The sequence below is a fragment of the Triticum urartu genome, chromosome 1A (assembly GCF_056163025.1).
Source record: "Triticum urartu cultivar PI428250 chromosome 1A, HENAU_Tu73, whole genome shotgun sequence".
Lineage (NCBI taxonomy): Eukaryota > Viridiplantae > Streptophyta > Magnoliopsida > Poales > Poaceae > Triticum > Triticum urartu.
In genome coordinates, this window is record NC_141873.1 from 112,497,352 (window position 1) to 112,519,439 (window position 22,088).

At 42.8% G+C, this 22,088-nt stretch overlaps 2 protein-coding genes across 2 annotated transcripts; one reads left to right on the plus strand and one right to left on the minus strand.

The window, feature by feature from the left end:
• The first annotated feature begins 11,645 nt into the window (after positions 1-11,645).
• On the plus strand, positions 11,646-17,987 carry LOC125527006 (lysine-specific demethylase JMJ27-like). Its single transcript, XM_087514979.1, has 16 exons — positions 11,646-11,935; positions 12,497-12,655; positions 12,772-12,927; positions 13,026-13,156; positions 13,555-13,654; positions 13,778-13,910; positions 13,982-14,045; positions 14,122-14,881; positions 15,539-15,871; positions 16,098-16,314; positions 16,386-16,774; positions 16,863-16,935; positions 17,028-17,113; positions 17,182-17,301; positions 17,394-17,458; positions 17,541-17,987. Exons 1-16 carry the CDS (start codon positions 11,735-11,737, stop codon positions 17,647-17,649), a joined length of 3,096 nt encoding a protein of 1,031 aa, XP_087371105.1. The 5' UTR covers positions 11,646-11,734; the 3' UTR covers positions 17,650-17,987.
• A 245-nt stretch (positions 17,988-18,232) lies between these two features.
• Positions 18,233-21,859, minus strand: LOC125527008 (putative flavin-containing monooxygenase 1). The gene is made up of 5 exons (XM_048691586.2): positions 21,377-21,859; positions 20,489-20,726; positions 20,221-20,396; positions 19,781-20,133; positions 18,233-19,690 (listed from the first exon to the last, which is right to left on the minus strand). The coding sequence occupies exons 1-5, from the start codon at positions 21,815-21,817 to the stop codon at positions 19,339-19,341; spliced, it is 1,560 nt and encodes a 519-aa protein (XP_048547543.2). The 5' UTR covers positions 21,818-21,859; the 3' UTR covers positions 18,233-19,338.
• Positions 21,860-22,088: the final 229 nt, after the last annotated feature.

Consider the following 22,088-nt stretch of genomic DNA (forward strand, 5'->3'; position numbering starts at 1 on the left):
CTACTTGACACGGATGTGATGCCTATATTACATAATCATTGCCTTGGATATCGTCATAACTTTGTGCTTTTCTATCAATTGATCGACAGTAATTTGTTCACCCACCGTATTATTTGCCTTCAAGAGGGAAGCCTCTAGTGAAACCTATGGCCCCCGGGTCTATTTTCCATCATATTAGTTACCGATCTACTATTTTGCAATCTTTTACTTTCAGATCTATAAACCAAAAAACCCAAAAATATTTTATCTTTTGTTTAGTTTTATTTATCTATCTCTATCAGATCTCACCTTTGCAAGTGACCGTGAAGGGATTGACAACCCCTTTAGCGCGTTGGGTGCAAGTGTTTGATTGTTTGTGCAGGTATTGGTGATTTGTGCTTTATTCTCCTACTAGATTGATACCTTGGTTCTTAACTGAGGGAAATACTTATCTCTACTTTGCTGCATCACCCTTTCCTCTTTAAGGGAAAAACCAACGCAAGCTCAAGAAGTAGTGATACGTCTCCAACGTATCTATAATTTATGAAGTATTCATGCCGTTATATTATCATTCTTCGATGTTTTACAATCATTTCATAGCAACTTTATATCGTTTTTTGGAACTAACCTATTAACCCATTGCCCAGTGCCAGTTGCTGTTTTTTGCTTATTTTTTACATCGCAAAAAATCAATATCAAATGGAGTCCAAACACCGCGAAACTTTTTGGAGAATTTTTTTGGACCAGAACACCCAGGATGGGCCAGAGCAGCACATGGGGGGTGCCCCGAGGGGGGCACAACCCACCAGGGTGCGCCTGGGGGCCCAGGCCGCCTAGGTGGGTTGTGCCCACCTCAGTGGCCTCTCGCACCCCCTCTTTACCCTATAAATTCACAAATATTCCGGAAACCCTCGGGGTTAACCTAGATCATAAGTTTTGCTGCCTCAGGCCTCTGTAGACACGGAAAACCAATCTAGACCCTGTTCCGGCACCCTGCCGGAGTGGGGAATCATCTCTGGTGGCCATCTTCATCATCTCGGCGGCCACCACGATGAGGAGGGAGTAGTCCACCCTCGGGGCTGAGGGTTTGTACCAGTAGCTATGTGTTTAATCTTCCTCTCTCTCTCCCGTGTTCTTGAGATGTCACGATCTTGATGTATCGTTGACTTTGTTAATATAGTCGGATCATATGGTGTTTTCCCCTCTCTATCTTGTTGTGATGAATTGAGTTTTTCCCTTTGAGATTTTGTTGTTATCGGATTGAATACTTTTATGGATTTTAGAACACTTGATATATGTCTTGCAATTGAATACTCGTGGTGACAGTGAGGTATCGTATTGATTCACTTGATATATGTTTTGGCACTCAACTCGTGGATTCCCAAGGTGACATTGGGGTAATCTATGCATAGGGGTTGATGTACATTCTTGTCTTTGTTTCTCCGGTAGAAATCTTGGGGCACTCTTTGAAGTTCTTTGTGTTGGATTGAATATTATGAATCTGAATTTGCTTTGGTGTTATTTTAGTATGAACTCTTGGTTAGATCGATCGGAAAGAATATCTTTGTGTTAATTTAGTACGAACTCTTGGATAGATTGATCGGAAAGAATAGCTTTGAGGTGGTTTCATACCCTACAAACAATTATGTCTTATGTTCTTCGCTAGATAGAAACTTTGGAGTGATTCTTCATTGCACTTTGAGGGGTGGTTATATGATCCAATTATATTAGCATTGTTGAGAGGTTGCACTAGCGAAAGTACGGACCCTAGGCCTCATTTTCAAGCATTGCAATACCGTTTTTGTGCCCGTTTACTATTTGCTACCTTGCTGTTTTTATTTATTCAGATTATAAAAATATATTTCTACCATCCATATTACACTTTTATCACCATCTCTTCACCGAACTAGTGCACCTATACAATTTTCCATTGTATTGGGTGTGTTGGGGACACAAGAGATTTCTTGTATTTGGTTGCAGGGTTGTTTGAGAGAGACCATCTTCATCCTATGCCTCCCACAGATTGATAAACCTTAGGTCATCCACTTGAGGGAAAATTGCTACTGTCCTACAAAACTCTGTGCTTGGAGGCCCAACACGAGTCTACAAGAATAAAGTTGTGTAGTAGACATCAAGTAGTAGAAAGAATTACTAGCGCCGTTGCTGGGGAGATCTACGCCAAGTCAAGACATACCAAGTACCCATCATAAAACTCTCATCTCTTGCATTACATTATTTTCCATTTTCTTCTCATTTTCCTCTCCCCCACTTCTAAAATGATTTTCGAAAAGATTTGCCTTTTCCTTCGCCCTTCTTCCGTTCGTCTTCTCGCTTGCTTTTTGTTTGCTCGATTTGTTGCCACCATGTCTGAATTTGGGGAGATTATCGTTGAAAAGGATAGTAGTAATGATGAGGGAAACTTTGATGATTTTGCTAATATCAATCCTCATGAAGAATCTACTATCTTGCACACCAAAAAGTTCGCATGGGTAGTGGCAATATTATTGGGAAGGGGGTTATTCGAGATTTCTTTACTTGTGCCGGTGCGCTACCCACATTAGGTTGATCTATTCTCCATAAAACTAATAGTCTCGCGGATGCTATATCTTTGCTTATAGTTGAACTTGAAAGACAATTTTTTCATATGCATCCATGCATACAAGGAATTTTCCTAGAGTTTTCTAATATTGAGTGTTCTTCTGTTAAGCACGCTGCCACTATATTTCTAGCCCATGAGTTTAGATTTATTATGAAAGAATCTAGTGAAATTTTTGCGCATTATAAATTAGATGATGGTCGTCCTCCCATAGAGGGGATTCTCTTTAACCAAGAAGAAATAATGCGTTCGCGATCTCTCGATCATGTTGCTTATAATGAAAATTTGAGAAAAGGGGTTCCCACCGATGTTTTACTTGATAAGATTTCTGAACTTAATGATAATTTTGCTATACAAAACAACAGGCTGGGTTTCTCTCTTGGAAATAAGCTCATGACTTTTTTGCCAAAACAACGCTTACAATGATGAGTTGGTCATACAATATGAGGGGCCGAAGGAGGAAGCGATTCCTCCCGAGCTTGATCTTATGGATCCTTATCCCATTAAATTTAGCCCTTTTGATTACTTTCGCTTACCACAAATGAAACTTGCTGCTGAACGAAGGGAGTACGAGATGAGCTTTCGAAATTTGCCTTATTATTACTATGACAATACTTAGATCTATGTTTTTATGCCTAGCTAGGGGCGTTAAACAATAGTGCCTGTTGGGAGGCAACCCAATTTTATTTTTGTGTTTTTTGTTTTGCTACTGTTATTGAAAAAATAGACATCATTACCTCTGTAGTAATTGTGTTTTGGTGTTTTAATTAGCGTTTGTTCCAAGTAAGACCTTTGGGATAGCTTACGGTGATAGTTGATTTGATCTTGCTGGAAAACAGAAGCTTTTGCGCTCAGAAAAACAATTCTCTTTTTTAACATAAGCGTGATAAAATATTGATTCTTTTTGCAAAATATTAGGATACAAAATGCCTATGTTGTCCTATTTTTTCATAATTTTTGGAGTTACATAAGTATTCGAGAGTTACAGATTACTACAAACTGTTCTGTTCTTGACAGATTCTGTTTTCTTTGTGTTGTTTGCTTATTTTGATGAATCTATGGGTAGTATCGGGGGGTATGAACCATGCAGAAGTTGGAATATAGTAGATATTACACCAATTTAAATAAATAATGAGTTCACAACAGTGCCATAAGTGGTGATTTATTTTCTTATACTAACGGATCTCATGATATTTTCTGTTGAGTTTTGTGTTGTGAAGTTTTCAAGTTTTGGGTAAGGATTTGATGGACTATGGAATAAGGAGTGGCAAGAGCCTAAGCTTGGGGATGCCCATGGAACCCCCAAGATAATATAAGGACACCTAAAAGCCAAAGCTTGGGGATGCCCCGGAAGGCATCCCCTCTTTTTCGTCTACTTCTATCGGTAACTTTACTTGGAGCTATATTTTTATTCACCACATGATATGTGTTTTGCTTGGAGCGTCTTTTATGATTTGAGTCTTTGCTTGTTAGTTTACCATAATAATCCTTGCTGTACACACCTTTTGAGAGAGCCACACATGATTTGGAATTTATTAGAATACTCTATGTGCTTCACTTATATCTTTTGAGCTTTATAGTTTTTGCTCTAGTGCTTCACTTATATCTTTTAGAGCACGGTGGTGGATTTGTTTTATAGAAACTATTGATATCTCATGCTTCACTTAGATTATTTTGAGAGTCTTAATAGCATGGTAATTTGCTTAAAATCCTAACATGCATGGTAAAATTCAAGGACAACCAAGAGCCTAAGCTTGGGGATACCCCGGAAGGCATCCCCTCCTTCGTTTTCATTTATCGGTAACTTTACTCGAGGCTATATTTTTATTCACCACATGATATGTGTTTTTCTTGGAGCATCTTGTATGACATGAGTCTTTTATTTTTAGTTTGCCACAATCATCCTTGCTGTACACACCTTTTGAGAGGGAGACGCATGAATTGTGATTTATTAGAATATACTCTATGTGCTTCACTTATATCTTTTGAGCTAGGCAATTTTGCTCTAGTGCTTCACTTATATCTTTTTAGAGCATGGTGGTGGTTTTATTTATAGAAATTGTTGAACTCTCATGCTTCACTTATATTATTTTGAGAGTCTTTTTAAAAATCATGGTAATTTGCTTTGGTTATAAATTTAGTCCTAATATGATAGACGTCCAAGAGGGATATAATAAAAACTTTCATATAAAGTGCATTGAATACTATGAGAAGTTTGATTCCTTCCGATTATTTTGAGATATGAGGGTGATAATATTAGAGTCATGCTAGTGAGTAATTGTGGATTGTAGAAATACTTGTGTTAAAGTTTGTGATTCCCGTAGCATGCACGTATGGTGAACCGTTATGTGATGAAGTCAGAGCATGATTTATTTATTTATTGTCTTCCTTATGAGTGGCGGTCGGGGATGAGCGATGGTCTTTTCCTACCAATCTATCCTCCTAGGAGCATGTGTGTAGTACTTTGTTTCAATGACTAATAGATTTTGCAATAAGTATGTGAGTTCTTTATGACTAATATTGAGTCCATGGATTATACGCACTCTCACCCTTCCACCATTGCTAGCCTCTCTAGTACCACACAACTTTCACCGGTACCATACACCCACCATATACCTTCTTCAAAACAACCACCATACCTACCTATTATGGCATTTCCATAGCCATTCCGAGATATATTGCCATGCAACTTTCCACCGTTTCGTTTATTATGACATGCTTCATCATTGTCATATTGCTTTGCATGATCATGTAGTTGACATCGTATTTGTGGCAAAGCCATCTTTCATCATTTTTTATACATGTCGCTCTTGAGTCATTGCACATCCTGGTACACCGCCGGATGCATTCATATAGAGTCATATTTTGTTCTAAGTATCGAGTTGTAATTCTTGAGTTGTAAGTAAATAAAAGTGTGATGATCATCATTTTTAGAGCATTATCCCACGTGAGGAAAGGATGATGGAGACTATGATTCCCCTACAAGTCGGGATGAGACTCCGGATGAAAATAAAAATATAAAAATAAAAGGAGGCCAAAGAAGCCCACAAAAAATGAGAGAAAAGAGAGAGGGGGCAATGTTACTATCCTTTTTCCACACTTGTGCTTCAAAGTAGCACCATGATCTTCATGATATAGAGTCTCATATAATGTCACTTTCATATACTAGTGGGAATTTTTCATTATAGAGCTTGGCTTGTATATTCCAATGATGAGCTTTCTCAAATTGCCCTTCGTGAGCAACTAAGTTGGATGCACACCCACTTAGTTTCTTTTTGAGATTTCATAAACTTGTAGCTCTAGTGCATCCGTTGCATGGCAATCCCTACTCACTCACATTGATATCTATTGATGGGCATCTCCATAGCACGTTGATACTCCTAGTTGATGTGAGACTACTCCTTTTTGTCTTCTCCAAAACCACCATATTCTATTCCACTTATAGTGCTATGTCCATGGCTCACACTCATGTATTGCGTGAAAGTTGAAGAAGTTTGAGAACACCAAAAGTATGAAACAATTGCTTGGCTTGTAATCGGGGTTGTGCATGATTTGAATATTTTGTGTGATGAAGATGGAGCATAGCTAGACTATATGATTTTGTAGGGATAGCTTTATTTGGCCATGTTATTTTGAGAAGACAAGATTGCTTTGTTAGTATGCTTGAAGTATTACCGTTTTTAGGTCAATATTAAACTTTCGTTTTGAATCTTATGGATCTGAACAGTCATGCCACAATAAAGAAAATTACATGGATAAATATGGTAGGTAGCATTCCACATCAAAAAAAATCTGTTTTTATCATTTACGTACTTGAGGACGAGCAGGAATTAAGCTTGGGGATGCTTGATACGTCTCCAACGTATCTATAATTTTTTATTGTTCCATGCTATTATATTATCTGTTTTAGATGTTTTATATGCATTGATATGCTATTTTATATTATTGTTGGGACTAACCTATTAACCTAGAGCCCAGTGCCAGATTGTGTTTTTTCCTTGTTTTTGAGCTTCGCAGAAAAGGAATACCAAACAGAGTCCAAACGGAATAAAACCTTCGTGATGATTTTTCTTGGACTAGAAGACACCCAGGAGACTTGGAGTTCAAGTCAGAAGAGCCACGAGGCGGAGACAAGGGTGGAGGACGCGCCCAGGGGGGTAAGGCGCGCACCCCTACCTTGTGGGCCCCTCGGTGACCCCCTGACCTAGCTCTGCCTCCTATATATTCACATATATTCCCAAACTACCAGAAGCATCCACGAAAACACTTTTCCATCGCAACAACCTTCTGTTCCCATGAGATCCCATCTTGGGGCCTTTTTCGGCATCCTGCCGGAGAGGGATTCGATCACGGAGGGCATCTACATCAACCCTATTGCCCTTCCGATGAAGCGTGAGTAGTTTACCTCAGACCTATGGGTCCATAGCTAGTAGCTAGATGGCTTCTTATCTCTCTTTGATTCTCAATACCATGTTCTCCTCGATGTTCTTGGAGATCTATCCGATGTAATCTTCTTTTGCGGTGTGTTTGTCGAGATCCAGTGAATTGTGGATTTATGAACAGCTTATCTATGAATATTATTTGAATCTTCTCTGAATTCATATATGCATGATTTGATATCTTTGTAATTCTCTTCGAACTATCAGTTTAGTTTGGACAACTAGATTAGTTTTTCTTGCAAGGGAGAAGTGCTTAGCTTTGGGTTCAATCTTGCGGTGTCCTCACCCAGTGACAGTAGGGGCAGCAAGGCACATATTGTATTGTTTCCATCGAGGATAAACAAGATGGTGTTTACATCATATTGCTTGAGTTTATTCCTCTACATCATGTCATCTTACTTAAAGCGTTACTCTGTTCTTCATGAACTTAATACTCCAGATGCAGGCAGGAGTCGGTCGATGTGTCGATTAATAGTAGTAGATGCAGGTAGGAGTCGGTCTACTTGACACGGATGTGATGCCTATATTACATAATCATTGACTTGGATATCGTCATAACTTTGCGCTTTTCTATCAATTGCTCGATAGTAATTTGTTCACCCACCGTATTATTTGCCTTCAAGAGAGAAGCCTCTAGTGAAAACTATGGCGCCCGGGTCTATTTTCCATCATATTAGTTTCTGACCTACTATTTTGCATTCTTTTACTTTCAGATCTATAAACCAAAAAACCCAAAAATAGTTTATCTTTTGTTTAGTTTTATTTATCTATCTCTATCAGATCTCACCTTTGCAAGTGACCGTGAAGGGATTGACAACCCCTTTATCGCGTTGGGTGCAAGTGTTTGATTGTTTGTGCAGGTATTGGTCCTACTGGATTGATACCTTGGTTCTTAACTGAGGGAAATAATTATCTCTACTTTGCTGCATCACCCTTTTCTCTTCAAGGGAAAAACCAACGCAAACTCAAGAAGTAGCACCTATTAACACAGTGCCCAGTGCCAGTTGTTGTTTTTTGCTTTTCATAAAATCAATATAAAACAAAGTCCAAACATGATGAAACTTTTTGATGATTTTTTTCTAGACCAAAAGGGATCCTAGAAGATTTAGGAGGAGGTCATAAGATATATGAGAGGGCCACGAGCTCACCATGCACGCCCTGGGGGGTAGGCCTGACCCTGAGCTCATGGGCCCCTCGTAGCTCCGTTTGACCTGATTCCAACTTTATAAATTCCCAAATATTCCCAAACCAACAAAGAGACACCAGAAACACTTTTTCCGCTGCCGCAAGCTTCTACTCTTCCGTGATACTATCTGGAGGCCTTTTCCGGTACTCTGTCGGAGGGGGAATCGATCACGAAGAGCTTCTACATCATCCTTACTGCCTTTCGATGACGCGTGAGTAGTTCACCATAGACCTACAGGTCCATAGCTAGTAGCTAGATGGCTTCTTCTCTCTCTCTCTCTTGATCTTCAATACCATGTTCTCATCGATCTTCTTAGAGTTCTATCTGATGTAATCTTATTTTGCGGTGTGTTTATTGGGATCCGATGAATTGTGGGTTTATGATCATAGTATTCGTTGAAATTAACTGAGTCTTTTCTAAACTTTATTTATGCATGATTATGATAGCTTTGTATTTCTCTCTGATCTATCCGTTTGGTTTGGCCAACTAGATTGATTTACCTTCAGTGGGAGAGGTGCTTTGTAATGGGTTCAATCTTGCGGTGTCCTCACCCAGTGATAGAAGGGGTAGAGGGGCACGTACTTATGTTGCCATTAAGGATAAAACAATGTGTTTATTCATATTGACTAGGTTTACTTTGTCTACATCATGTAATCTTGCTTAAGGCGTTACTCTGTTTGTCATGAACTAAATACCATAGATGCATACTGGATAGAGGTCGATTGGTTGGGTAATAGTAGTAGAGAGTCAGTCTACTTGTCGCAGACGTGATGCCTACATGTGTGATCATTTCCATGAATAGCGTCATAACTATACACTTCTCTATCCATTGGCCAACAGTAATTTGTTTACCCACCGTATGTTATGTGTTTGAGAGAGAAGTATCTAGTGAAAATTATGGCCCCCGGGTCTACCTTTATCATATATTAAAAATCAAAAAATATCTTGCTGCAATTTATTTACTTTTTTTGTTTTGCAATTTATCTCTCTATCACTATCAGAATTAATCCTTGCAAGAAACGAGTTCAAGGGGATTGACGACCCTCTTGCCCGCGTTGGGTGCAAGTATTTGCTTTTGTGTGTGTATGTGCTTCTTGTGTGAGTTTGCTTTGTTCTCCTATTAGCTCGATTACCTTGGTTCTCACTGATGGAAATATTTATCTCTACCGTGTTGCATCTCCGCTGCTATTCGAGGAAATCCCAACGCAGTTTACAAGTAGCAATAGCTTCAGCTCATACGCCCAAACATCCAATTTTTCAAGCAACATAATTCTATGATTCTCAAAACCATGATACTCCTTCGTCGGGATGGTCTGGTTCTATAAAAGGCCAATGCCCCATATTCATTGCTTATTCCAATACGCAAAACAACCAAACTAAATAGTAATTATCTTTGATTTTCCTCCAAGTGACTTACTTGTCGGATTCCATGCTAAACGCGTATAACAGAAAAAGCATAAGGGTTGAAGCCCTTTCGTGTATCCACTTTTGCTATAGCCAACCACTTAGCTTTCTTGGGCGGTTCTGTGACATCTTTTTCCTAGATGGTGTCGCCAACCTCATCCTCATGGAGATTCAATCTTCCAAGAACATTTCAATTGGTTCGCTTCTCTCTCTACCTACTGGCTCGGTTCTTCCTTATCCCACATCACAAATCAAAACTAGCCAACAACAGAACCAATCCCTAGGTTTTCGCACGCGCCAAGTCCCGCTAAAAGCGGTAGCGGACCTCGACAGAGCAACGCCCAGGAACGAAGAAGATCAAATGGTCTAGTAGTAGACTACGCTTAGTGAGGTGGGGTATCGTGCTCGAATATAAAAAATCTAACCAAATAAATACTTCTCAGAACCCATAGCCAAATTCACTCCTTGGGTTTTGATCTGTACTGTTTTGATCTAGGTAGGAAATTGGTTTGCCTCCGATTTACCCATCCCATGGGAACGAGGCCAGCTCAAAATTTGAAAAAGAGAAGCGAGTGGTGCACATAGAACGAGTAAGGCCCCGGATGCCACGATGCTGGATCCAACCAGCTGTTGTTACGGTGGGTACCATACAAAATCCAAAGCTTCCCATTAGGAGGATAAAGCGAAACCCTAATTTTTCAAAAATGACAATTCACACTGGATTTTCGAAAGGGAAAGGATTCTTGTCGGGCGGCCAGTTAGGCTCTTGCGCCGGTGATGTCGGCGTCATCTGATCGCGCGCAATGATCTATGCATCCACACATTTCATGGTCCATGTTCCCCTTTTTCAACACCTACACGACAATGAGCCCACCCCAACACGACTGAGCAACCACACTTTTTCCTTATGCTCTAACATGGGTCGACCTCAACCATTCATTTTTTCCCTTCGTCTTTCTTCTTCTCTCCCGACAACCACATCACAACTTTCTAGCAACGAGATATGGGGGTGGGTGGCGCGGGAACAGCAACATGATGGTCGTGTGCCAGGCGCTAGGACGGCACGATGGTGCCGATGCGCATGACTATGTCGCGGGCTACAACCACCATCGTCCTTGGAGATGATGGCCACTGGGCACCATCGAGTTGCAACCGCCTATGCGAGAAGTTGGGACCGCTAAGGTCAGGAGCTAGAGGCCTTCCGACGACCCACACACCTTCGTGGGGAACGAGCTGCAACCGGCAGCGTAGGAGTTGCAACCGCCTATTGGAGGAGTTGCAACCGTTGTTTGGTGGAGTTGGAACCAACGGCCACTACCGAAGATGGAGCTACAACCGTATGCATACAAAGCTCCAACTTTTATTCGCTAGAGCTAGAGCCAACAACCCCGCCGGTGATGGAGTTGCAACCGTATGCATAAGGAGCTGTAACCGGCTTTGGAATAAGTTGGAACCAGCCGCGGCTGTGCAACTCGCCGAAGGCGAGTGAGGCATTTTTTCTGCAACCGGTGAACTTTTTTGCGGGACCGTGTCAATATTGCTCAGAGCGACCACGCGATTTTTTTCCTTGGATCCATTTGGGTGACCCTTTCTGCTGTAACCGGTGATGAGTTTTGCTGCGACCCACGGCTGTTTTTGCTAGAAAAGGGCACCTGCCCCATGATGGAGACTACAGGGGCATGATGTGCTGCGACCAGCACCCGTCGGTGCTGGAGGCGATGCATGGGCTTGCCACCGCAGGGCCGAGGAGCTGCCTCGCCGATGAGGCGCGTTTCCCAGTGCTACGAGTAGCCTATGGTGGTTTGTTTCTACGGCGAGCGGGGGATAGATGCGCGTTGTAGCAGATGTTGGCTGGAATTGAGACGAAGGGGAGGCAGACGACGAAAAGGGGCACAGGATCTGATGGCTGTAGGAAGTTTAATCATGCGCTCGCGCGGTGACCGGCCCAAATTTGGGCCGGCTGACCGGCGCCTAGCGCTGCCCATTCCAAAATACAAAGACCTGCCGCCCCGCTCCTCCAAAATGCCCCCCAACGCCCCCCTCCGCGTGCCCCCCGTCTCTCGCATCTCTCGCGAACTCTCGCATCTCTCCGCTGCGCCGGAACGCAAACCGCACCCTCCGACGCAGGGGATGGACGTAGAAGGAGGAGGAGGAGGAGGGTCCCGAGCGGCGAAACGACGGGGAAGGAGGAGGATCCCGAGCGACGACCGGGGCTTCACGTCGGCGGTGAGGCCCTGCGACGAAGGGCGCGGCATAGCGGCCGGGAACAGGCCGCAGAGGAACAGGAGGACGGCGCCGGACACCTACCGCGAGCCCAGCTCCGACGATGAGGTGGGGATCTCTCGTTAATTCTTACTTGCGTTGTGCTTGTGCGCCACTTCGTGGTTAACGCGCGCGGCGATCGATCGCTCCGTCTTCGAGGGTTTAGGATTTGCTTGTGGCGGAACCCATCGCACTATATTATTCCATTTCATAATTCTCTTCCGGTCCTTCCCGTTGCCGTTCCTATTTTTTGCGATCGGGCGACGAAGTTTAGCTGATCTGCGATTCATCTCCCTTTCTATTCAGTATTTGTTTCTGGACAGGTGTTTTGGTTTGGGTTAGATGATATAGATCTTACCATCTTGGTGCACGGAAATTGCAGGGATGACCATCTAGGGTTCTACTAGTGTGATACGTTATATCGATTTGCCTTTATATCTGGGCTGAAGATCGTTGTCTTCTTGCCACCTTTTGCAAATATTTGGTGATGCTTCTCATTTTGGTCTAATAGAGACGCTGTGATTTTCGTTTAGGATGAGCTTAGGTTGACTAATTTCATTGTATTTTTTAGTACACAGCACTACTGCAGTGCACACTTTGGTTGTCTAATTTTGTATGTTGCACTTATAGGATGGTGAGGAACCTGTGGATAATCGAGTTGTTCAGCCGCTGAACAAACCCAAGAGAAGTGATGCGGGGAAAAAGAGGGGGCCCAGAAATAAGAAATCAGATCAAGATGGCAGCAAGGTCCACTCCCCGGATGGGCAAAACCATGGTGGAGACAATGCGGTAAATTACTTCACATATGTTTCAAATTTTATTTCTGCAATGGTTTTATGGACATTTTATAATTAACAAGACAAAATTTTGACCTTCCTCAGCTATTTCTTTATTTTGTTTTGCAGACTAGCGATGATGAGGATTTCAAGCCTGCAAAGAAACGGCGAAGAAGAGATGCAGCAAAGTGGAAGGGTTCCACCGCAAAAAGGTTGAAGGAAGAGGAAGAAGAATATAAGGTCACATCCTCCAAGAATAAAGTTTCTCATGAAAGATATAATAAGGCAAGCTACTCATTATCTGGCATAAGTTGTTTACGGAATGACTTTACGTAGTATTTATTTTCGTGAGTCTAATGACCTCTGTTGTTTCAATCATCTAGAATGGGAAGAAGATGTTGACCGGGGAAAATGCTCGAATGTGCCACCAGTGCCAGAGAAATGACAAGAAGAAGGTGGTCTGGTGTAAGTCATGCAATAACAAGCGATACTGTGGGAAATGCATCAAGAGATGGTGCGTGCATGTGTGGATATGTCTCCATATTGATTTCTGTTAATGGAAGTGCCAACCATTTACTGCTTTCTTCTGTAGTCCAAATTATATACACCTTTTGGTTAATCTGTAATTTTATTGAGCTAATACTGAAATCAACGCGGACATATGTGGACGCGGCGGAAATGTCTGCCTGCATCTCTATATTGCATGCACCGTTGCTTTTGTGGTATACAAATGTGTGTACCAGTATCTCACAATTTCGATGTTTATAATTAATACTGTTTTTCCTATCTATCATGGCACAACCGAAACTTTGAAATCTTCCCTTCAAATATTTTTATTCCATTGGTGACTCACAGAAAACAGTGGCTGTTGGTCTGATGTATTTCATAACGCTGCTGTTTTTGGGCGTGTAGGTATCCCAATTTGACAGAAGATGAATTAGCTGCAAAATGTCCGTACTGTCGCAAGAACTGTAATTGCAAGGCATGCTTACGAATGATAGGAGTTGAAGAGGTTTGCACTTGGCACATACGCTCTTCTTCACAGTATCTTGTTTCATGTTGATTTTGATTGTGTTCAAATGATTCTCTTCTGCTTTATCCCTCTCAATGATTTGTTTCATTTTTTATGAACCAGCCTCAACAAAAGGAAATTTCTGAAGAAAATCAAATTAGTTATGCATGCCATATCATGCGCTTGTTGCTTCCTTGGCTAGGAGAGCTGCAAAAGGAGCAGATGGAAGAGAAGAAATTAGAGGCTCGTATACTAGGTATGGTGTTCTAGGGCACAACAAGATAGAATTCAATGTTCATGTAGATTTTCATCTGGTTTTGTTTACAGGAGTTTCGATGGATGAAATGAAGTTGGAACAGATCAAGTGTGGTCCTGCTGAGCGTATCTATTGGTTAGGATGTTTCCATATTAACTTTCAACATGTGACTGTAGAAAGCATCTGATCCTGTTTCATTCCTCTACTGCAGTAACAGGTGTAGAACTTCTATATTCGATGTTCATAGAAGCTGCAAGCATTGTCTCTATGACCTGTGCCTCATCTGCTGCCGGGAGCTTCGCAAAGGTGAGATCCCCGGAGGAGAAGAGGTGGAGAATGTGCAGTATGAGAACAGAGGAGAGGACTATATTTTCGGCAATAATTTTCATTCAAATGGTGAGAATCGAAGGGACTCTTTGAGGAGGAAGATGGACTCCCCTACTGGTGGTAGCAAATCTTGCTCTCTGCTACTATGGAGTGCAAATAGTGATGGTGGCATACCTTGCCCACCAAAGGAAATGGGGGGCTGTGGTGGTTCTGACTTGGACCTCAAATGCATGTTTCCGGAGAAAATGCATGCTGACTTACAAGAGAGAGCTGACAAACTTGTGAGGAGTGAAATATTTGAAAAAACAACATTTAGTAGAAGTGACCAGTGTCCTTGTTTTGATCATTCGGGCACGGTAAGAACTGACATAAAGACAGTACGGAAGGCTGCAGATAGGAAGGGCTCAAGTGATAACTATCTATATTGTCCAGTTGCCACTAGTCTCGGTGATGATGACCTAATTCACTTCCAGATGCATTGGGCAAAGGGTGAGCCAGTTGTTGTCTCTGATGTTCTTCAATCAACCTCTGGTGTAAGTTGGGCACCGATGGTTATGTGGCGGGCATTGCGTGAAAGAGCCAAGGGCAAGGCAGAAGATGAGAAGTTTGATGTGAGGGTAGTAGATTGCCTTGATTGGTGTGAGGTACCGAACTCTATCCACATTTTTATTGGATGTCATAATTGTCGATTTCTTTGATTTATTTTTAGTGGTAAGCAGTGATTGTGCCTTACTCTTGCCATATTTAGATGATGACAGTTGTTTTGCACTCTCGTGTGCTTGCTCTGCTTGCACGTCAGAAGTTCAAGCAGAAATACTCATGTCAAAACTTCAAGCAGAAATACTTATGATGATACTTTAGTGATTACTTATAAAATTACAGAACTAATTACATATACGTACTATGTTCCAGAAGAAATGGTAAATTATGTTTTCCATTTTATAAGGATCATTTTGGTACAGGGGTTTAATCCAGCAATTAGTACTAGAAAAATGACCATGGTTCCCACACTGTATTATTTGTCAGGAGAGTGAATAGTTAACAAGCCATCAATTTTACATGCATATATCTTATATTTATTTTGAAAGAAAAGTGCACAAAATGTTGGCCTTATATTTTAAATTGGAAGGGGTACTAGTTTTATGGAATTTTATTGATTCATCAGTGAACTGAATTCCCCATTTTGAATAATGATGTTTACCAGAAAAGGCTTTCGCCACACTTTATATGTGAGTCCCTTTGAATTTCGAAAATTTTGGTTTAATATGTAGGCGCTTATTGTGCTATGTTTGATGTTGCAGGGGTCACTTAAAATCAGCGATTTCTTTAAGGGATATAAAAATGGCAGAAGTCATCGCGGGCCTCACTGGCCTGAGATGCTTAAGTTGAAGGACTGGCCTCCTTCTAGTACGTTTGACAAGAGATTGCCTCGCCATTGTGCTGAATTTATCAGCGCGTTGCCATTTCCTGAGTACACCGATCCAAGATCTGGTCCACTAAATCTTTCGGTTAAGCTTCCTGCTGGTGTCATGAAACCAGATCTTGGGCCGAAAAGTTACATTGCTTATGGATTTTCCGAAGAGTTAGGCCGGGGTGACTCAGTGACCAAGCTTCATTGTGACGTTTCTGATGCGGTATGTTGCTATTTTTATAACAATAGAGTTTTTTTATTATTTTGCCTCGGATATGGTTAAACTTTTGCCATGAAATGCTGGTCTCTACCTTGACGATCTGCATGCCACTTTGGTTATCTTGATTTCCTAGCAAATTTCCCTGTGCTCTCTCGCTGATCGTTGCATAGTTGTTTTCTTATTTGTCTGTTGCTCTGGTTTAACTGTAACAGATGTCTAATTTAACCAGGTAAATATCCAAACACACACTGACGAAGTGCCATGTGAGACATATGATCTTTGTCGGATTAAAAAAGTCCAGGAAAACATGAGAAAGCAAGATCTTCAGGAACTGCGTGGGGATTTGAATTCATGCACTGAGCTTAGGGCACAGCCATCTGTTGATGGATCTTACGAAGCCGCGATGACTTCATGTAGTATGGAAAGTTATAAAAATAGTTCTAATGGTACGTATCACTACTTGTTTTGGGGAAATTGATTTTAGGTTTTTCTCTCATGTCATATTTGTGTCTTGCAGGTTTGCACATAAATGCTCCACGTCGCGATGCTACAGATGATGTTAAGGATAAAGTGTCACCTCATAAATCTGTTACCAAATCCGATGAGATCCGCAACGGAACTCGTTTGTACTATCAACGTCGCGCTAACAGAAAGGTGCATCAAGATAAAGCCAGTGATCCTCCCATTCCTGGTAAATCTGATGAGATTGGCAAAGGAATTCGTAGAAAGGTGCATCGAAATAAAGCTATTGATCCTCCCAAGCCAGTTCCTGAGAAGACAGAGAAAGATAAAACTGGTGGTGCTTTGTGGGATATATTCCGAAGAGAGGATTCAGAGAAATTACAAAAATATCTACGGAACCATGCCTCGGAGTTTCGCCACATCCACTGCAATCCTGTGAATCAGGTATTTTAAAAGAATCTGTTCCATTCATAGAAGTTACATTTTGTAGTTTTCTTATCCTACATAACATATTATGTTATATATTGTGCAGGTTATCCACCCAATTCATGATCAGACATTCTATCTGACAGAAAAACATAAGAAGAAGCTCAAGAAAGAATATGGTTAGTAAACCTTAGGTGTTAAATCTTCCTAAACACAGTGTGCCTCATTACTTGTGATGTCGTTTCCTTATGTGTTGGCTTGCCTGCTTTAGGTGTTGAGCCATGGACATTTGAGCAGAAGCTTGGGGACGCAGTTCTCATTCCTGCCGGGTGTCCTCACCAAGTCAGGAATTTGAAGGTATGAAACCTCACTCTCTTTTGAATTTAGCACGGTGCTCAAGACTGTACCCATTTCCTCCTGTGCAGTCTTGCACCAAGGTTGCGATGGACTTTGTTTCCCCCGAAAATGTGGGTGAGTGTGTTAAGCTGACGGACGAGTTCAGGGCACTTCCATCTTCCCACAAGGCTAAAGAAGATAAGCTTGAGGTTAGCAGCATATGTTCTCGAAAATCACGCTTACTATATTGTATTCGAGGAAAATTGATGACTGGTCTGAAGTTGGTTTTGGTTATTTATAGATCAAGAAGATGGCTTTGTATGCGTTTCTCGATGTTCTCGAATTCTTGGGACGTCACGTGGAAGGGTAAGATACGCTAGCCGTAATATTTTGTTTGTCACCGAGCTTTCAGTCAATGTGTTAAGTTGGTGTGTGATGTATGGATCAGGTCAAAGAGCGGGGATGCGCAGCCCAACCAGTCCAGCGATGGTACTGCAGAGGAAAAGCCTAAAAGAAGGGGTACCCGCGCAAGAGGTGGCTCAGGGTCTCGGAGGTGACTGGTTTGTCGTCAGACTGCTCTCTGGGGCTGTGACTGAAACCATTCGAGCTCCTAGTTCAGCTAGGCATCGTTGGTCCGAGTGTCTACTTTGTTTGTAACAAGTGAGTAGATACGGGTAAACAATTGACAAGTTGACTGCACGTGCCGTTGGAGTTTCTTTCACTTAGATTTCAGCTGTGCTGTTGATATTCAGAGATGCGATTTATGGTTGTTTCAGACTTAAAATGATGCCTTATTTAATTCCGTGTGCTAACTATGTGATCACCAATCCTCACAACTTGTTGAATTTGCATAGCAAAGCAGTAGGAGCCTCTCGTAACAAGTCTGATGCTTACTACTTCCTCTGTAAAGAAATAAGAACCCTCATGCATAATTTAGCAATAAGACTGTACAATCATTGATAAGACGGATCTATCTTATGCTATGTGTGTCAATTAGAGCAGATAAACATATCATACAATGGATTGTCTGTGTTATCTCAAACAATTAATTGTTTGCAAGCTCTGAAACTGGTGGGGCGATTAACAATCAATATATTTCTCATAGCTGCATAGCAGCAGGAGAACCCCCACGGCACAGGGGAAGTACTACAAGAGTTGAGTTTTCAGATTACAGAAGAATCACAGGTTCAGGGATTCTAAGTAGGGGACCCAGGCCACGTTCATGGTTTTTCAGTCTAAAAGACCAAAACCTAAGATCAGCATCAGCAGTAGCAGAACTGCTGATCGCCGGCCTGTTCCCACGGAAAACGACGCCGTGGCGATGATTCCAGATGGTCCACAGGAGCAGCAGGCGCACTGTGTCCCAGTGCAAGGGCAGGCGGCCGGACCTCCGAGATGGAGCTGCAGCTCACACCGTCCCCGATCCCGACATCCGTTGTTTCAGAGGACCTGCTGCAGAGCTCGCCCTTGTGTGGACGCGGTCCGGGGCCACAAGCCACCCGAACAGACGCACTCCCGGCGGCATGGCGGCCTGCCAGATAGACTCCTGTACAGGACAACGCTCGCCTGTGAAGGTAAGCAGTTTGTACACCAGAGGAGGAAATAGCTTTGCCGTCCATAGACTTGATGAGGGAGCGGTCATCATCCACACCGGCTGTCAGGTTGGGCAAGCAGCTGGGGAGCATGGTCAGTTCTTGGCCGGCCACGGCCGAAAGGCGAGGAGCAAGGTGGCCAGGGATCCCATCCCGGCACACAGAAGCAGCTGTGGCAGCAGCTTCAGAAACATGGGAGAAAAGTGTCTGTTGAGTGGGCCGGCCTCCGCGCACCAGCTATCAACCCAGAATGCTGTCCGAGCACCGTCTCCGGGTGCGAACGCAAGATAGGTCGCGGTAGAGAGGGAGCAGGGTCGTGAGCGCCTTCCAAACGGCCGACGCGAGGGAGCGCTTGTCGTCCACGTTGTGGTATTCTCGCCAGAACCACACCGCCCAGGCCGAGCTCTGCGGCTGGTGTAGCCGATGTAGAAGTTTAACAAGCAGGCCGGCATTGTTGGTTGCCAGGTCGCGCACCCCAAGACCAGTAGTGATTTTTTAATAGGGAACATTCTACATTATATAAGATTTATTTAGATAGGGAACATAAATGAGTACATGGTATGGCAAAGTGAGTACTGAATGTGAACCGTGCAAGAATCTGAACAAGGTAGGACGTGTACATAACTGCGATGAAAATGCAAACACAACACATTCTTATTTGGGGTGGAGGTTGACATAATCACCAGGACCATAAACCTCGGACAACTCCGCGAAAAAGCCTTTCTTCCTTCTAGGATTGCACCCCATATCCTTGCATAGTTGGTCGTTGTACCAAATGTTAAGGATACCAATGCAGGACCTACGGAAGTAGACACGAGAATAGCGCTTCATGAATTTATCCCACTCAAGGACATCCCTTTGCATTGCTTGAACAGATGGTAATCTGAAGCCACCATCCATGAAGTGTGTTAGCCACTTGACCCGAAGTTCTGTTGTGTACAGGTTTGCTAAGCTCTCTGAATACCCGATGACTGCGAGCTGCGGAATCTTAGGATGGATGCATTCCCTAATTACCAAAGAAACGTGCAAACCATTATAAATCCGAAACTCGTAATTGATAAATATATAGAGGGAAAGGTTAATGTGATAAACAAACCTATAAAGAGGCACAGTTGTTGATGTTGACCCAACAACAATCTTCTGGAAGTATTCTGATGTGAACATATCCTTGATCTTCCGATCCCCCTTGAATCCAGTTCCAAAGATCACTATATCGCTTTTTGTCGGTGAAGATTCACCTTCAAGAAGCACACCTTCCTTGCAAAAGCTAAAGGTCTTGGACTTCTTCAGAATAATGCTACCTTCCTCCAGTCTCTTGTAGTGATCTTTAGGTGTGATGGCAATCAAGCATGTCACCAATGCCTCAAAAAGGCTATGGTCAGGTACCATGTCATACTTCTTCATTGGAATGGAGTAGTAGCTCTCAGCGAACTTTGAAAATATCCACCGCTGCTCATAGACAACATCTAAGAATTTAGTTGAAATAAAAATGCATAGATTGAATTCAAATAAGAGTAACATGTTCAGTTGCACTACCAATGGAGTCAAGGTGGTGGCCAAGAGGCTCAGGAGGAAACCTTCACCGGGCTTGTGAATAAGGAGTTCAGAGAAGCGATTCAGATACAACTTTGATATGTGGACACCCCAAGCATAGTAGTCGGGTATGATCCAATGCTTTGTTCGGACTATCATCGTACACGGTTGCTCCGTGCCTACGGTAGCGAGAAGTACATTAAAATTCATAAGAGAACATAAATCGATGTTTAGTTAAGGAAATGAAAAGGCTTAATTTGCGCATTCGTACCATTCACTTCTGCACATTCAGCAGCAATGTCGAGTGCTGATTTTAGGTACCCAACTACGGTCACACGCTTGCCCGCGATCATCTCCTTAGCTTTCATACTGCCCATTTTGGAGTAGTCCATTGAGTGGATCACCTTCCCGTCAAATGCTTCTGGACCTCTTCCGGTGGGGAACTCGGGTATGTTGGGCACCCCACTGAACCTCCCAATGCAAAGGACCACAAAATCTACAATGTGTGTCTAGAGAAGAGAAAATGTAAGGGAACAGTGTAAATCTAATAATCCTTTTTTATACTATATATACTAGGGTGGGTCACATAATAACCGTATTATACTCGAAAACCAAGAATCTAAATTAATTCCTTATATGATTGATGTTCAGAGAGTTTGGATCTAAAACTATATTGTCTAATATGTCATCACCTGTAAACGTACGCTTGAAGTTTGCCTTGAATGTTGAATTCTGTGATGTTTAAATAGTGCCAGGTGGCATGCTGCATGCTACTTAGTATTTGTTTTTGTTGGACTCACTATTTTAGATTGTGTGGTAGATTGTCATTTTCAAGCCGATCTAGTTGTACGTCATCATCAAATCTAAAATCGCACAAAATAACCTTGTTATTTCTCATCTAGTAGATGAGAATTAGCAACTCTGAGTTCCTCTGAAATAATAATAATGTGCAAACTCTAAATCTAGAAACACGGAAAATTACCATTACCATGATTTCTGACATGCAACTATCTAGCAGCTACCGTGAAGAACCAACAATTAGTATCGTATAAGCCGAGAACTTTGCGATAAGCCGAGAACTGAATATTTCAAGATCTCTACCTACATTAGCCAAATTCTTACCTCGACATCACTCAAGAAAAGAAAAAGAAAATCTTACCTCGACGTGGTCATCGCCATTGGCCACCTTGAGTCGCCACTCGCCAGAGCCAGAGCCGAACGCCTCGCCGCTCCCGCCCCACTCCTCCCACACGGCCAGCTTCTCCTCGCTGACGCCAACGTACTCCATCCCGAGCACCCGGTGGCCGAACCTGACGCAGTCGAGCACGCCGAAGTGGCGCGCGTAGGCGTCGAGGTAGTGCATGACCTGGCGGTGGTCCGGGAAGACCTCCGTCACGGACTCCGGCCACGGGAAGTCGGAGTACTGGTACATGGGCCGCGGCGTCTGCAGCGCGGTGCACTCCGGCGGGCGCGCCCACACGCCGCCCAGGACGGTGTCGGCCTCGAACACGACCGGCCGGCAGCCGCGCTCCAGCAGGTGCTTGCACGCCGCCAGGCCGCTCACGCCGGCGCCGACGATGGCTACGCGCTTTGTTTCCATCGATTCTCTTGGTCCGTAGACGAGCAAGAAGAAGGGAGACTGGCTGAGGGCGGTGTGTGGGTTTTTTATAGGCGAGGTGGGGTACTTATAGGTGGCCAGAGACAGAGAGCACGTCTTACTACTCGCTGACTAATAATTTTTTTATATATATAGATGTCATCTCACCAGCTGAGGCGGTTGTCGATAAGTTGCAGAAAACCTCATTATATGTTATCTATGCTATTTTAGGAGATGCCCATCACTGCATGTTATGCCGGCGTCCAACGTCCGA

Bases quoted from the DNA above. Each gene is read 5' to 3' on its own strand.
- LOC125527006 (XM_087514979.1), top strand. From the start codon at position 11,735: ATGGACGTAGAAGGAGGAGGAGGAGGAGGGTCCCGAGCGGCGAAACGA. The intron at 12,656-12,771 runs GTAAATTACTTC...TTTGTTTTGCAG, and splicing joins ACCATGGTGGAGACAATGCG to ACTAGCGATGATGAGGATTT. The intron at 17,114-17,181 runs GTATGAAACCTC...CCTCCTGTGCAG, and splicing joins ACCAAGTCAGGAATTTGAAG to TCTTGCACCAAGGTTGCGAT.
- LOC125527008 (XM_048691586.2), bottom strand. From the start codon at position 21,817: ATGGAAACAAAGCGCGTAGCCATCGTCGGCGCCGGCGTGAGCGGCCTG. The intron at 20,727-21,376 runs GTAAGATTTTCT...TCTCTTCTCTAG, and splicing joins ATGGCGATGACCACGTCGAG to ACACACATTGTAGATTTTGT. The intron at 19,691-19,780 runs GTTTGTTTATCA...TTTGGTAATTAG, and splicing joins ACAACTGTGCCTCTTTATAG to GGAATGCATCCATCCTAAGA.